At 51.8% G+C, this 14245-nt stretch overlaps 1 protein-coding gene across 3 annotated transcripts in view; it reads left to right on the top strand.

Annotated features, from left to right (window-relative positions):
• The window catches only part of BCL9L (BCL9 like), a 45993-nt gene that overhangs the window by 27653 nt on the left and 4095 nt on the right, over window positions 1-14245 (top strand). Inside the window, exons 2-7 of one of the 3 annotated variants that reach the window (XM_060268466.2) lie at window positions 7245-7362; window positions 7918-8043; window positions 9099-9297; window positions 9712-9796; window positions 10144-12421; window positions 13846-14106. In XM_060268466.2, coding sequence (XP_060124449.1) covers window positions 7323-7362; window positions 7918-8043; window positions 9099-9297; window positions 9712-9796; window positions 10144-12421; window positions 13846-14106 — 2989 coding nt within the window. In that variant the 5' untranslated portion in view covers window positions 7245-7322. Of the gene's footprint in view, window positions 1-7244; window positions 7627-7917; window positions 8044-9098; window positions 9298-9711; window positions 9797-10143; window positions 12422-13845; window positions 14107-14245 lie in introns of all 3 variants that reach the window. The other 2 variants (XM_088658052.1, XM_060268465.2) reach the window with 2 other exon arrangements.

Here is a 14245-nt window from a genome sequence, read left to right as displayed (position 1 = left end):
ACTGCTGGTGGGGATGTCATAAAATTAATAAATTTTGGAGAGATATATACGAGGAGATGAAAAAATTGGTAAGAATCACCTTCAGAAAGAAACCAGAGTATTTCTTATTAAGTCTGATACCCGAGAATATTCCAGAAAACAAGAAAAATGTCTTCCTCTATGCAAGCGCAGCGGCGAGACTTCTAATTGGCCAAAAATGGAAGAAAGAGGAGGTACCCACGGTTCAAGAGTGGCAGTTGAAATTAATAGAATTCATTAACTTAGCAAGGATGACAGCAATAATTAGAAATATATCTAAAGAAAAATCTTTAATGGAATGGGAATGTGTAGAAGTGTATTTTAGGAATAAGGGAATTAAAACTGAGCTTGCGATTTGTTGGGATTAGAGTTACATGGGGATATAGTTATAGTTAGATCTATATTTACATGGATAATTGCAAAGTTAAAGGAAGTTAGAGATATTTAACGGTTAATAAAAGGGTAATGCAAGTACTAAGAAGATTACAAGGAAAGCGATATATAAAGGGTTGGGAAGAAATTTTAATTGGAGTGTATGGATGATTTTATTGAAGGATTGTAAATTATATTAATTGTTGTTTGTTTGTTTCTTTTTGTTTGTTTGTTTATGAGTTTGTATTTTTCTTTTTGTTTATGGATTTGTTGTGATTTTTTTAAAAAAAGATGAGAAATAAAGTCTATTTTAAACCTTTAAAAAAAAAAACACTAACTGTTATAGTCAGTAGATATGAGGTCGGGAGGGAAGTCTTTGAACAAGATAGCAAAACCCAGTAATACCCATCTATTGAAACAGCAGGTGAAAGCAAACAACAAAATCTGTGTAAGAACTTAAAACAAGGCCATTTAGTCTAGCATCTTGTTCTCATGGCAGCTAGCCAGGTACATAAGGGGAACCCACAAGCCTGACCTGAGCACAAGAGCAGGCCCGCTCTCCTGTGGTTTCCAGCAACTGGCATTCAGAAGCAATTGCTGCCTCCAAACCAGGGGTCAGCAAACTTTTTCAGCAGGGGGGCGGTCCACTGTCCCTCAGACCTTGTGGGGGGGTGGACTGTTTTTTTTTGGGGGGGATATGAACAAATTCCTATGCTCCACAAATAACCCAGAGATGCATTTTAAATAAAATCACACATTCTACTCATGTAAAAACACCAGGCAGGCCCCACAAATAACCCAGAGATGCATTTTAAATAAAGGGACACATTCTACTCATGTAAAAACACGCTGATTCCTGGACTGTCCACGGGCCGGATTTAGAAGATGATTGGGCTGGATCCGGCCCCTGAGCCTTAGTTTGCCTACTCGGGCTCCAAACTGTGGAGAAAGAACATTGCCGTTTAGGCTAGTAGCCATTGATAGCTTTATCATCCAGCCTATACTTTTTAAAAAAGAGAAAAGATCTCATTTAAACAAAGTGTTAAAAGACTGCCTCTTCTCTTTTTAATGAAATACCTTTCTTGTGGTGTCTCAAAATGTTTTTTTGTTTTAAGTACCTTGTTATGAAGGACATAAAATATGTGGAGTTGAGGCAGGCTGGCTAAATCTGGTGGAACAGCAATATGGAAGCAATGAACATCCTGTGGACTTCTGGCAGGAGAGATGCATTCTGCGGGGGGGGGGGGGCTCCCAGAGGCCACTCTTAGTCCTGGGGAAACGGATTCAGAGTTTGCAATGCAAGGAGCTGTCCATGTTCTTCTTGGAACAGGAAACAAAGGCTTTAAAAAGACTGGGGTGTTGGGGGTGTTAAGGAAAGCAGATAGGATTTTTCCTCCCTCACTTGCGATATACTGGGACCAGCAGGAGATCTTGGACAGACAAATGAAAGAACCTCTTTCCATGACATGCATAGGTTAATTTTTGTTGAAACCCGTCGCCACGTGGAAATGGTCACTGGCCTAGGTGGTCTAAGAAGGGGAATAGACATGTTCACGGAGGAGGAGAAAGGTATTTCAGGGGCTATTACTATGTGAAACATCCCTGTTCAGAGGCAGTCTATCTGAATGCCAATTGCTGCAACTGGGGGGGGGGGCTGCTGGGCTTCCCAGCGGCATCTAGTTGCCTAAGGTGGTAAAGAGGTTGCCAGGCTCGCTCGCAATTTCTCTTAACGGTTTCTTTCTTTGCTTTGGCGTTGGCCTGATGAAGCCTCTCCCTGCCCTTGGGTCTTTCTTTGTGGCGTAGTGAGTGGCTGCCCAAAGGAGCCTTGTTAAGCCAGCTGCTCAAGTGTCCCTAGTCTTGGCTGGCAAGGTACTTGTACTTCCACACTACAGCAGCAACTGGCCCTGGTGCTTCCTTTCCAGGAGAAATAACCACCCAGACTGGCAGGGCCCCTGAACATCCCCACTGGGTTGCCTTTACAGCTGCCTACCCACTGGGCCTAATCTCCCTACAGCAGGATGCTGAGTGGCATAGCTGGAGCAAGCATGGCTGCTGGAAGGAGCCAGGTGCCTTTGCAGGAGGCTGAGACTCCTTGGCTTGTAACATGTCAGGGCAGGATCCTGTGTCACTCCTTGGAGGCCATTGTGGGTAGTAGACTGTAGCCGTGTCTTTGGGACATGTGGCTTTGCACGGAGGGAGTGCCTGCCTCTTTTCTTTCCCACTAAACTGAGATTTGCATGTCTACCCTTTTGCGGCAGTGTGCTGGGCTTGCTTCTTCCTCTGCCTTCAGCCAGTCCCCCAGAGTGGTTGTGCCCAGGCAGGGGAGTGCTCTCTGTGTGTTTCCTCCTTATCCTTTTCATAGCGCCCTGGCAAGTGCTGAATACTGCTGTGTGGGCAGGGGTGGATACAGGCATGTGGACACATGCGGAAGCATGCTCTGCCATGCACGCTGGCTTGGCTGACTAGTGCTCAGTGTGTGGTTGGTTGCAGGGTGCTGAGAATCGCCAGACTGGCCTTGGAAGTTGCACGGAGTTTTGGGTACTGAGCAACTGGTTGCCACTGCTCCGATACATGTGGGGCCGAACTGCTGGTGTCCAATACTTAAAGGTGTATTTATTTCAGGGTGGATAAAAATCATTGATTTTTTAAAACAAAAAAAAACCCCAGGTTTTTTTTAAATATTTAAATCAGATTTTATTTTATTTAAATCAGATTTTTCAAATAAAATGCTTTTGGGGGACAATCTCTCTAAAAATAGTTTTCTATTTAAGTTACATTATAGTCCAAAGGCTATTCAACAGGAGATAGGGATTTGTTTTTAAGTTTTTCATGTGTGCTAAAACTCAGTCTAAGTTTTATTTATTTTTAAAATTCTTTAACCACATCAGTTAACAAACATGGATACATATGCTATAATGTTATTGTTTTAAATAAATGGTTTAAATTGTTATAAAGGAAATTATTGTTTTTCTCCTTCCAATAAAGTACAGCAGAAAAGTTGTCCAAATAGAAACAGTTAACTTATTAAACCCCACAATAATTTCATAATTATCTGTCTATGTATTTCTAATAGTATAACCAAATCAATAATTTTTGATATAACTCTGGAAATTGATTATTCAAAAATCTGGTTGTAAATATTAAGGTTATACCAGCAAGAATGAGTGTTTCTGTAAAAAAGAAAGAAAGATTTAAATCAAGTCTTACTGACTAGTGATTTAAATCAATTTGATTTAAATCAAATCCACCCTGATTTATTTATGCAATGCACCTTTCTTTGCTGGTTCCTACTAACACTTTTATTATCAGTGTCTGGGTTTACCTATGTTATTGAGCTGCAGCTCGAGCATCTTTACTCCTTCCCCGTTCACCAGTTACACAAGGGCTACACTCCCACCTGCTCCCCACTTTTCTTTCAGCAGCCCAACAAGATGCCTCCTTCGGGATCCACCTTCAACTGAAGTTCTTCAGCTTGAGGCAAAGACTGGGAGGGGAGGGGCTTGCAAAAGCAATTTCATTTCGTTTTTCATTATTTTTATTTGTATACCCCCTTTTTGTATTACTATACTGCAAGGTGGTTTGCAAGCTAAAGAAACAACAACATAGGCAGCAAAGATAATAACACCTAATAACAATCTGATCCAATACAAAAACCATAATGGAAACATAACTTTAAGATAAACAACTTAATGTATGTCAAATAAAGCAATATTCAGTAATCCATTAGAACAATAAACAGTAAAATTAAATACCAGCAGGTAATAATTATAAACAGTTTACACTTAACAATTGCAATAAAGAATTACTAAACTATAATCAATAAAAAATAATGGCAGGTAGCAATGCATAAAATACTACAAAACCATGTAAAATGATCAAATTGAGAAACAAGGACCATTGTTTACCTTGTAGCTGAGGAATCTGTTCTTTAATCCAGGCCTTAATTTTTCCCAGTATATATCAGGACCAGCCCTTTGAGCAATTTTCAATACTATTATGAAGTCCTGAAATATGTGCAATAATGTTTTCAAGTACCTCTGAACATGTCCAGAGTGCCTGCCAACACCCATAGCCTCAACCTGTCCCCACCTGCTCAGATCTAAGAAGCAGCAGTCCTAGCAATTCCAGGCTAGCAGATCTGCCTCTGGGGAGACGGAGTCATGCCTGAGTTGAGCCCATTGCCTTTGAGGTTCATGAGGAGAATTTGGGGAAGTTCACTGTCCCACAGAAGCCATTAAAAGTTTGTTCCCTCCCCACCGAACAACCAGCCAACAACTGATATCCAATGACAGTAAATAGGAGGAACAACATACCAATGATTGGGAAGAATGGTGAGCCAGTGTGGTGTAGGCCTAGTGGTTAGAGTGTCAGACTGGGGCTTGGGAGACCAGGGTTCAAATCCCCACTTGGCCATGATGCTCACTGGGTGGCTTTGGACCAGTCACTGCCTTTCAGCTGCTTCAAAGGGGGGTTGTGGGGTTTAAATGAAGAAGCAAGAGAATCATGTGCACCACCTTCCCCTCCTTAGTTTGGGGTGGGTGTGGGGAAGGTGGAATATAAAATGCAGTAAATGTGAGTAGCACAAGAGGAATATGGAAGACCTATGCCCAGAGAAATCAGAAGCAAATGTACACGGCTGGGTTTTTCTGGGATGGGCTACCCAGGATGGTTTTTGAAAAAAAGGGCTGCAAGGGCACTGCCCCATGGAAAGAGCTACCACCCGAAGGCATTCCCTGGCTGAACTAGGGGGAGAGGGGGAGTGATTGTACTGGCGGGCTGTTAACCCTGGCAACTTAGGTGTCACAAATGCAGGAGCTGTGCTGTGGGCAGCCTTATAGACTGGGTGGGGAGGGGCAGGATTGGCGGCTTCCTGTGACCCTTCTTGTTTAACCAGGTCAGGCCAAGAGGTGGTGATCATACCATGCATATGCCATGGAAGCTCGGTTAGAACATGGTGCTCATAACACCAAGGTTGCAGGTTCGATCCCCATGTGGGACGTCTGCATAGTCCTACATTGCAGGGGGTGTGGGAATAGATGAACCTCGGGGTCCCTTCCAATTCTACAGTTCTATGATTCTGTGTGTGCATGGCACAACTGGAAGCCTCCGGGCGCAGGTGCCACCTGTTGCCCTCCTGCTATAGGACCCTGTGGCATGTGTGCATAGCCTTGGGTTACTCTTCCTGCTCCTCTACACCTCGCAGCAGTGAGCGTGCACCCTCTGTATTATCTGTGTCTGCCCCAGGAGAGAGCCCACGTGTTGCCTGGGGGCATCTCAGGGCCTTCGGCCACATTCTGTTCCCCACCAAGGCAGACCTCGAAGCAGGCAAGCTCCTCCCTTCTTCTTCTTCTTCTTCTTCTTCTTCTTCTTCTTCTTCTTCTTCTTCTTCTTCTTCTTCTTCTTCTTCTTCTTCTTCTCCTCCTCCTCCTCCTCCTCCTCCTCCTCCTCCTCCTCCTCCTCCTCCTCCTCCTCCTCCTCCTCCTCTGCATGTGTCTGCCACCCCACCCCACCGCCAGGCAGGCTCTTGGCCTGGGTTAGGCAGCATGGAAATAAATCTCTCCTGGTGTGGAACGAAAGGGGTATAAATATCCCAGGAGTGATGTGATCTTTCCAGCTGCTATTAATAGGCCCCCAGAGACTGAGCCAGCCAGTGCGACAGGCTGACACTTAAAGGGACAGCGGCTCCCCTCCTTCCCTCCTTCCGGATTGCAGGCATAGAATTAATCTTCATCCCTGCCTCTAGGATTGCCGCCATCAGATAGGAGTTAGAGATGGGCGCTGGTCAAGGGGAGGAATGAAGGGGCTGGCCAGGCAATGCTGCTGTCACAGCCCTCAGCCCCAAATTAAACTTTTTGCAGGCATGGAAGTGTTGGTTGCCTGGGTGCTCTGGCCTCAGCTAGCTAGAGGGCATTGCTTCACCTGTAGGAATGAGTGCTCTGGGTTCTTCAACTGTGGCCCTGGCATGGTGCCCATACATAGGGAGAGGGTATGCCCCAAGGAAGCTTTTCCATTCCTCTGTCGTGTCTCAATCTGCCTGCCTGATGGCACTTGAGTTGGCAACCCTGGAGAGAGGGAGAGCAGTTCCATTCCCACGGCTGCCTCCGGCAGACTCCCTGGCAAGGGCAGCACATTGGAGGGGAGGAACAACCGGCTGCTGAATCACAGAGAAATGGTAGGCCAAGGAGCCTGCTGCCCCTCCTGGAAGCAATAGGAAAACAATCCAGGCCCTTTCAAAACATCCACATAGTTTTCCATAGAGATCTAGCTCTGTTCCACTGGAATTGGGTGAAGCTGTGCAAGTGCTTCTTCGCCAGTGCCTGGGGTTAGTAATGGGCTGCATGAGGGTCAATGAGCTAAAAGTAGATGCCAACAAAGCAGAGGTACTGTGGATTGGTGGTTCTCATGTCTGGGAACTGGAGGGTTGGCCCCTTCTGGGTGGGCTTACACACTCCCTGAAGGACCAGTCTCTTACTATGGCGTACTCCTTGACTTCCACCTGGTCACTGGCAGTGCCTATGTCCACCTCCAGCTGATAGTTGGGCCACGGTGACTGGTCCATGCCTTTGTAACCTCTAGACGTGACTACTGTAATGCAGTCTAGGGCTGCCCTTGAAGATGGCTTGGCGATGGCTGCTATTGCAGGCTGAGTTGTGACTGTGAGCGTGTTAACTGTGTGACAGCACAGCACCGTATAACCTTGGTCGTGAAGGAACTGTTGTGGTAATTGGACTGGGCACTTAGGTGGCAGCTTGGTCTGCTTCTGGACAGAGAAAGCTCTCGCTCCTCCACCCCCAACTCTGACCACCATTTTTCTTCCTTTTGTCTCTCCCCCCTCCCCCCGCCCCTTTGCACAGGTGTTTTGCCCAACAGGAAGAAGCAGCAGGGACTTGGAGCTTCCTCCAGTGTCGCTGCCAGAAGCCTTAGCCAATCAAATGCACCCTGACAATAAACTGACCAATCATGGAAAGACAGGTAACAGCAGTGCCCAGCCCCAGCACCATAATGTGAGCCAAAGCCCCACCTGCAACCTGGGCACGAAGGGCGTGGGGGCAGGGAATCATGGTGGCAAAGCCAGCCAGCAAACTCCTGGCAACTCTGGACTGAAAACCAGCCAGCCTCCTGTGCCCGTCTTTGGGGCCTTGAAGGGCAAAGTGAAGCGAGAGCGGAGTGTCTCCGTGGACTCCGGAGAGCAGCGGCAGGAAGCCACCACTACCTCACTGGACAAGGAGCTGAAAGGTGAGGGGCCTGTTGGCTGGAGGGAGAACGGCAGGCTGGAGCCATCTCCGCAGTGCTGCCCCCTACTGAGGGCTCCTGCCTCTGCCCAACTTGGCTCCGCCTTGCCTCTCTTCCAGGCCGGAGGGTGGGGGCAGGACCAGCAGAGGGGGCGTGGCCATTCCCTGGGTGCCGCCACTGCTAACACTTAACACCTGCCTGCCTACCTGCTTGCCGCTTTCCCCTCTCGCTGCGCAGTTGCCCCTCTGGGCCAGAGGAGCAGCGGGTGGCTCACGGCGCATTCCTTCCTTGTAGGCGAAGTGGCCCCCCGGAGCAAGCGGCGCTGCGTGCTGGAAAGGAAGCAGCCCTACAGTGGGGACGAGTGGTGCTCTGGACCAGACAGCGAGGAGGAAGAGGAGAAGCCTCTCAGCAGCGCCCACAGTGAGTCATATTCCCCCCCCCCCCCATGTGTGTGTCTTGCATGTCCAGGTGTGCGTGGGGAAATACTGGCCCCTAGTGGCTTAGCATGAGCCCAAAGGGCTGCAGCATTTTGAGCATCACTTACTCTGGGATTTGCGTGTTTTGCTTCCTGAAACTGCAGTGAATTGACGCCCAGAAGCTTTGCCCACAGCCCTTCAAAGCAGCGGGCAGCAGCCCCGCCGGATCACACATACAAACCATTTAAACTATACCCCTGCCCCAAGAATATTGGGAGCCGTAGTTTGGTAAGAGTGCCAGGAATTGTAGCTCTGTGAGGAGTGAACTACAGTTTGCAGGGTGGGGGAAATGGACTTTAAATGTATAGGGTTTTTCGTAGCATCCGCCTCCTCGGGTTCTTTGCGGCTGTTCAGTTTCTTCTTTTTATGGAGCGCATTTATTATGTAATTTTATTTATGCTAAAAAATTCGGTCTCACTTTTCCGGTTGGGTGGAGAAGCACAAGGCAACAAACTGAATTGTTGTACATACGAATTGTACATAGGTATTTTTAAAAACAACAACAACAACAACACAATAACAATAATCTGGTCATTAAAAGCAGAAGAGTAAATTACAGACACCCCTTGAAACAGACACACGCACAGCCATGACTTCCCATCTCCTTTCCTTTGGCCATTCCAGCCATTTCCTTAGCGAGAAGCCTCCCCACCCTCGTCTTCCCCAGCAAAGAGTGACCTGTGATAGCTGGAACCAACACAATGTGAAATGCATGGGGGACAGGGAGGGATGTCTCTTGCGGTGTTTTTTTTTTGCAGGTATGACCAGGAAATACCATCACATACTAGATGGGGATTGAAATAAACTGGGAAGGAGGTTGAGCCTCCCCTCCACGCTGGTTCATGTGTGGATTCACTCCCTGGATATGGACCTCTAGCTGTGTCTAGGCTTCTCAGCTCTCCGCTCCCAGCTCCGAGGTTTTCCTGCTGGACCCAACAGCGGACTAGCAGCTCCTGCTCTTGGCTTTCTAACTCCTCCTCTCCCCTTCCACCACTGCAGATTGTAATGTAGCGGAGTCGGCAATGACCGCGGCCTCACAGCTGGGCCCGGGACCCAATCCGCTGCCAGCCTTGAGCGAGAGCAACGCGTCCGGTACACCCCATGGAGCAACGCCCGGCCTGAGGTCGGACACCAGGAACAGTGGCGGGAAGCAGCCGTTGCAGTTCGTTTATGTCTTCACGACGTACCTCGCTAACACGTAAGCCTTCGTACGGCGGGTTGGGTTCCGGGCCTCCTTCTGCCCATGGCTGCTCCTGTGGCTTGGGGCACGGCTTGGTGGGTGGCTTTCCAAAAAACCCCACTTCTGCCCAGAATTTGTGCCCCTCTCAGCTTCTCCCCTTGGCTCCCCTCACCTGTGGCTGAGGCCTTGCGGCTCATGCTTCTCCCCAACGGGAATGGAAAGGCCCTCCAGCCCCACGGGGGCAGCGTGGAGTCAAAGGAAGTGTTGGGTTCCCTTGGAAACCCCCCTTCCTCAGCCAAGGCATCCCTTCCGTTGCAGTCTGTGGGGAAACAGCAGGCAGGGCAACGGGAGAGCCCAGGTTTCTTAACGGGATGCATGTGGGCAGGGCCGGCAAGACGTCTGCTTGATAGCCTCCCTTCTTTGTGCTTGCAGGGCGGCAGAAGCTGTCCTCCAAGGCCGAGCGGATTCCATCCTGGGCTACCACCAGCAGCATGTGCCCCGGGCCAAGTTGGATCAGGTAGGAATAGGATGGGGGCTCAGGGCTTTGGAACTGCTGAGGGCAGGGGTTGTCAACCTGGTCCCTACTGCCCACTGGTGGGCGTTTCAGGATTCTAGGTAAGTGGTAGGGAGTTCTACAGCACAAGCTGAATCCTCCTTCCATCGAGCACTGGTGGGCGGTAAGGAAATTTTACCATCAAGAAAGATGCATAGGTGGGCGGTAGGTATAAAATGTTTGACTACCCCTGCCTGAGGGTTTGGGTTGGTGCGGGCCACATCATTAAAGGTGAAGGTTGGACGTGTGCACCCTGGAACAAGCCACCCACCCACCTCACTGACCCTCCTTCCTTCCTTCCTTCCCTGCAGGTGCCCATCCCAAAGATACAAGCCACTCCTGAGCCGCTGCCTATCAACCCGTCTCCTGCAAGCACCCCGCAGTCCCAGCCTGCCATGCCCCCGAGCAGCCAAGCCCAGGGCCAGCCTCCAACTTCCGCACCACCACCTCCCCAGCCTCCGGCGCCCCCACCACTGGGTCTTGGCCAAGGACCCCTGCCTACGGCCGGCCCCCTCCCGCAAGAGGGGGCTCCTGAGGATGCCCGCCGGGACCTGACCCCCAACTCTGTTGGGAATGGCAGCAGCAGCAGCACCGCCCCCAGCGGCACCCATCCTAACACGCCCACCGCCCCCAGCTCCTTGCCTGCTGGGGCCGCAGATGGATTGATGGGGGAAGGGGCCAACGCTGGGCCCCCCTCGGCGGGGAACGGGCCGCGCAACGCCCTCAACACAGAGGGCCTCTCCAAGGAGCAGCTGGAGCACCGTGAGCGGTCTCTGCAGACCCTGCGGGACATTGAGCGCCTGCTCTTGCGCAGCAGCGAGGCCGAGCCCTTCCTCAAAGGGAGTCCCGGGGCTGGCGAGGGGGGCGTCCCACCTCCCCAGGCCCCTCCACCCCAGGCCCACCAGGCCCCTCCCCCTGGGGCCGCTGGCTTGAAGAAATACGAGGAGCCCTTGCAGTCCATGATCTCGCAGACTCAGAGCCTGGGGGGCCCCAGCCTGGAGCAGGAGGGCCCTGTTCCCTCTGGAGTGGACATGGGTCAGCAGATGAACATGATGATGCAGCGGCTGGGCCAGGACAGCCTGACGCCTGAGCAGGTGGCCTGGCGGAAGCTGCAGGAGGAGTACTACGAGGAAAAGCGGCGCAAGGAGGAGCAGGTGGGCATGCACGGCGGGCGGCCCCTGCAGGACATGATGCTGCCCCAGCCCATGGGCACCATGATGCTGCGGGGGCCTCCGCCGCCCTACCACAGCAAGCCCGGCGAGCAGTGGCTGCTGCGGGGCGTGCCCATGGACATGCCCGAGCAGATGCAGCTGCGGCCGTCCTTTGCGGGGCCGCGATTCCCTGGGAACCAGATGCAGAGGGGCTTTGGGGGCATCCCAAACATGCCCCTCGAGTCGCTGGGCCCCATGGGCAGCGTGCAGCGCCCCCCGAGGCCCGGCATGGCCTGGAACGAGGACATGCCCATGGCGGGGCCTGGGAACTTTGCGCCCGGGAACCTGCCCTACTTGCCGGGGCAGGGCGAGGCGGAGCGCTTCGTGACGCCGCGGGCTCGTGAGGAGATGCTGCGGCACCACCTGGAGAAGCGGCAGGGGGCGATGCAGCGGCCTCTGGGCATGGAGATGGAGCGCATGATGCAGGCTCACCGTCAGGTGGAGCCAGCCATGTTCGCCGGGGAGGGGCTGGGCATGGAGTTTGGGGGCTCGCGGGCCATGATGAGCCCGCCGCTGCGGGACATGGAGCCGGCGCTGGGCCCCGGCAACCTCAACATGAACATGAACGTCAACATGAACATGAACATGAACTTGAACGTGCAGATGACGCCTCAGCAGCAGCAGATGCTGATGTCGCAGAAGATGCGCGGCCCCGAGATGATGCCCTCCGAGGAAATGGCTCGGCTGCGTGCCCCCAACGGCACTGCAGCCATGATGGGGGGCCCCCCGAAAATGATGATGGGCTCGCCGTTCCCCAGTCAGGGGCAGCAGCAGCCGCCACCGCCTCCTCAGCAGCAGCAACAAGGCTTCCCAGGCATGCAGGGCCCATACCCTGCTGTGCCACAGGAGATGGGCAACGCTACAGACATGTTTGGCCCTGAGCAGGGGGGCATGGGCAGCACCACGCGGCTCAGCCACATCCCCCTGCCCCCCACCACCAGCGCCCCGTCCACAAACATGCACCAGGCGCCTGTCAGAGGCCTGGGCCGCCGCCCTTCCGACCTGGCCCTCAACATGGGGCAGATGAACTCTCCCAGCGTGGGCCGCCTCAAGTCTCCAACGCTCAGCCAAGTTCATTCCCCGCTGGGCACCTCCCCTTCTGCCAACCTCAAGTCTCCACAGACGCCCTCCGCCATGGTCAACCTGCCAGCCGCCAGTGCCACCAGTGCCCCGCTCAAGTCCCCGCAAGTTCTCAGCTCCGTGCTCAACGTCCGATCCCCCACCAGCTCCCCCAGCCACCTCAAGTCCCCGTCCATGGCTGTCTCTTCTCCAGGGTGGGCGCCGTCGCCCAAAAACGCCCTTTCCAGCCCTGGCATCGGGCAGAGCAAGTCAGCCCTTGGAATGAGCAACTCTGCACCCCTGGGCAGCATCGAGCAAGGTACCGTAACGGCCATGGATTGTACCCTGGGAGCACGGACTGCAGAAGGAGCACGTTGCTATTGAAAATAGCCAGTTTTAAACTGAAATGCAACTCTCCTGTCCTTTTTTTAAAAAAAAATAAAAAGAGTAAAGCTTACATTTATATTAAAATTTAATTAGTTGTTCTTATCAAACAGGAAGTAGGCATCTTTTAAAAAATGGAGATAAAGCAGGGCGGGGGGGGGGAGTGTCTGCATTTAGATGTCAAGCATTGGAAATACGGCTCAGTAGATTAACCGTTATATTTATTTGCTTGATGCTGAGGATCGGCTGCTAACAAGTTATCACCAACGTCTGGGTCCAGACACTCTCCTGCTGCCCTGCACGCCAAGCCCATTCTCTAAGCCCTTCTATGTGCTCCTGTCTCCCTGCTTTATGCGGTGCTTGCAGTTCTCAGGTTGTATGTGCCGTTCTGCCAACTTCCAATGAACATTTGCTTCCTGTTTCATAGGAAAACACAAATTATTGGGAAGAAGGATCAGCCCTTTCTTGTTTCTGCAAAGAGCTGGCCAATGGGTCTGAAAGCAGGTGGTCTGTTTCTGTGTTCCGAGAGAACCTCCAAATGGAAACCCTATTGAAATAGAAACACTCTGTATGCCAGCTTTCTCCAACCTGCTGCTGTCTAGATGTTTTGAACTGCAATTCTGTCACAGCCTCTGCTGGTTGGGGTTACTGGGAGTTGTAGTCCAACCTATCTGGAGAGCGCTAGGTTATGAAGGCTGATATATGTGCATGTTTTCATCCTGCAACTAGCAGGCACTTTTAATCAAAAATATACCTGAATGTGGGGGAAAGTGGTTTAAAACATGACCTGAACATAGTTTTTCTTCAGCTCCTTGCCCTTTCCCACACCGGTGGGTTGGGTGGGAGTGAAATGCAGTGGCAGTCATATCCCTTTGGCAATAAATGCCGCCCTTACTCTGGGGCCAAGATGTGCCACTGTCTTTGGCTGGCGTTGTTGGGGTGGGCATTTGTTCCTGTGCAAGGGCTGCTCACAAGTACCGGTAGCAGTTGGAGCCAGAGGCAAAAAAGTAGGCGGAACAACGGATCTGATCCATACCATTGGGGCAGTTGGCCACAGAAAATCTTCAAAGATTTCTACACCCCTCCATAGGAAGCTTCCTAATACCCTGTCAGTCCAGTGGCCTAGTGTTGTTCCACACTGACTGGCAGCCATAGGCCCTTCAAGGTTTCAGACTTAGGTGGTCTTTCCCAGCTCTGCCGGGAGTTGTGGTTCCCTGTCGCAGAACCACAGCCCTTCCACACAAATATTGATCCATGCGTCCAAGAAAGGGGTGTTGTCCCAGTTCAGGGATGCTGTGCCAGCCAACCTCCTGCTCTGAATCTTGGTTCCTAAGCTGCTTGCTGTCTCTCTCATTACAGGTCCGATGGCGCCTGGGCCTAGGAGCAGCTCCTCTGCCCCACCTAGCAACCCCTCTGGCCCCCTGAACCCCAACCTGCCTTTTCCTTCCTCTCCAGATCCACCCCCGTCCCAGAACCCCTTGTCACTCATGATGTCCCAGATGTCCAAGTACGCCATGCCCAGCTCCACCCCTCTCTACCACAACGCCATCAAGACCATCGCCACCTCGGACGATGAAATGATGCCCGACCGGCCGATGCTTCCGCCAGGTGCCATGTCTGGTAGGTATCAGTATCGTGGGGCCTGCGTCCGGCTGGGTAGGGGAAGGAATTGAGGCTGCCTGCTGCCACCTCTTCAACCAAATCTCGCAAATCTCCTGCAGTGCTGGCAGGGAGAGTCTCCACCTCCTTCCCCCAGGCT

This window comes from Zootoca vivipara, chromosome 14 (assembly GCF_965207765.1).
Source record: "Zootoca vivipara chromosome 14, rZooViv2.hap1.1, whole genome shotgun sequence".
In the NCBI taxonomy this organism is placed as follows: Eukaryota; Metazoa; Chordata; class Lepidosauria; order Squamata; family Lacertidae; genus Zootoca; species Zootoca vivipara.
This window is presented reverse-complemented; position numbering and strand designations above follow the sequence as displayed.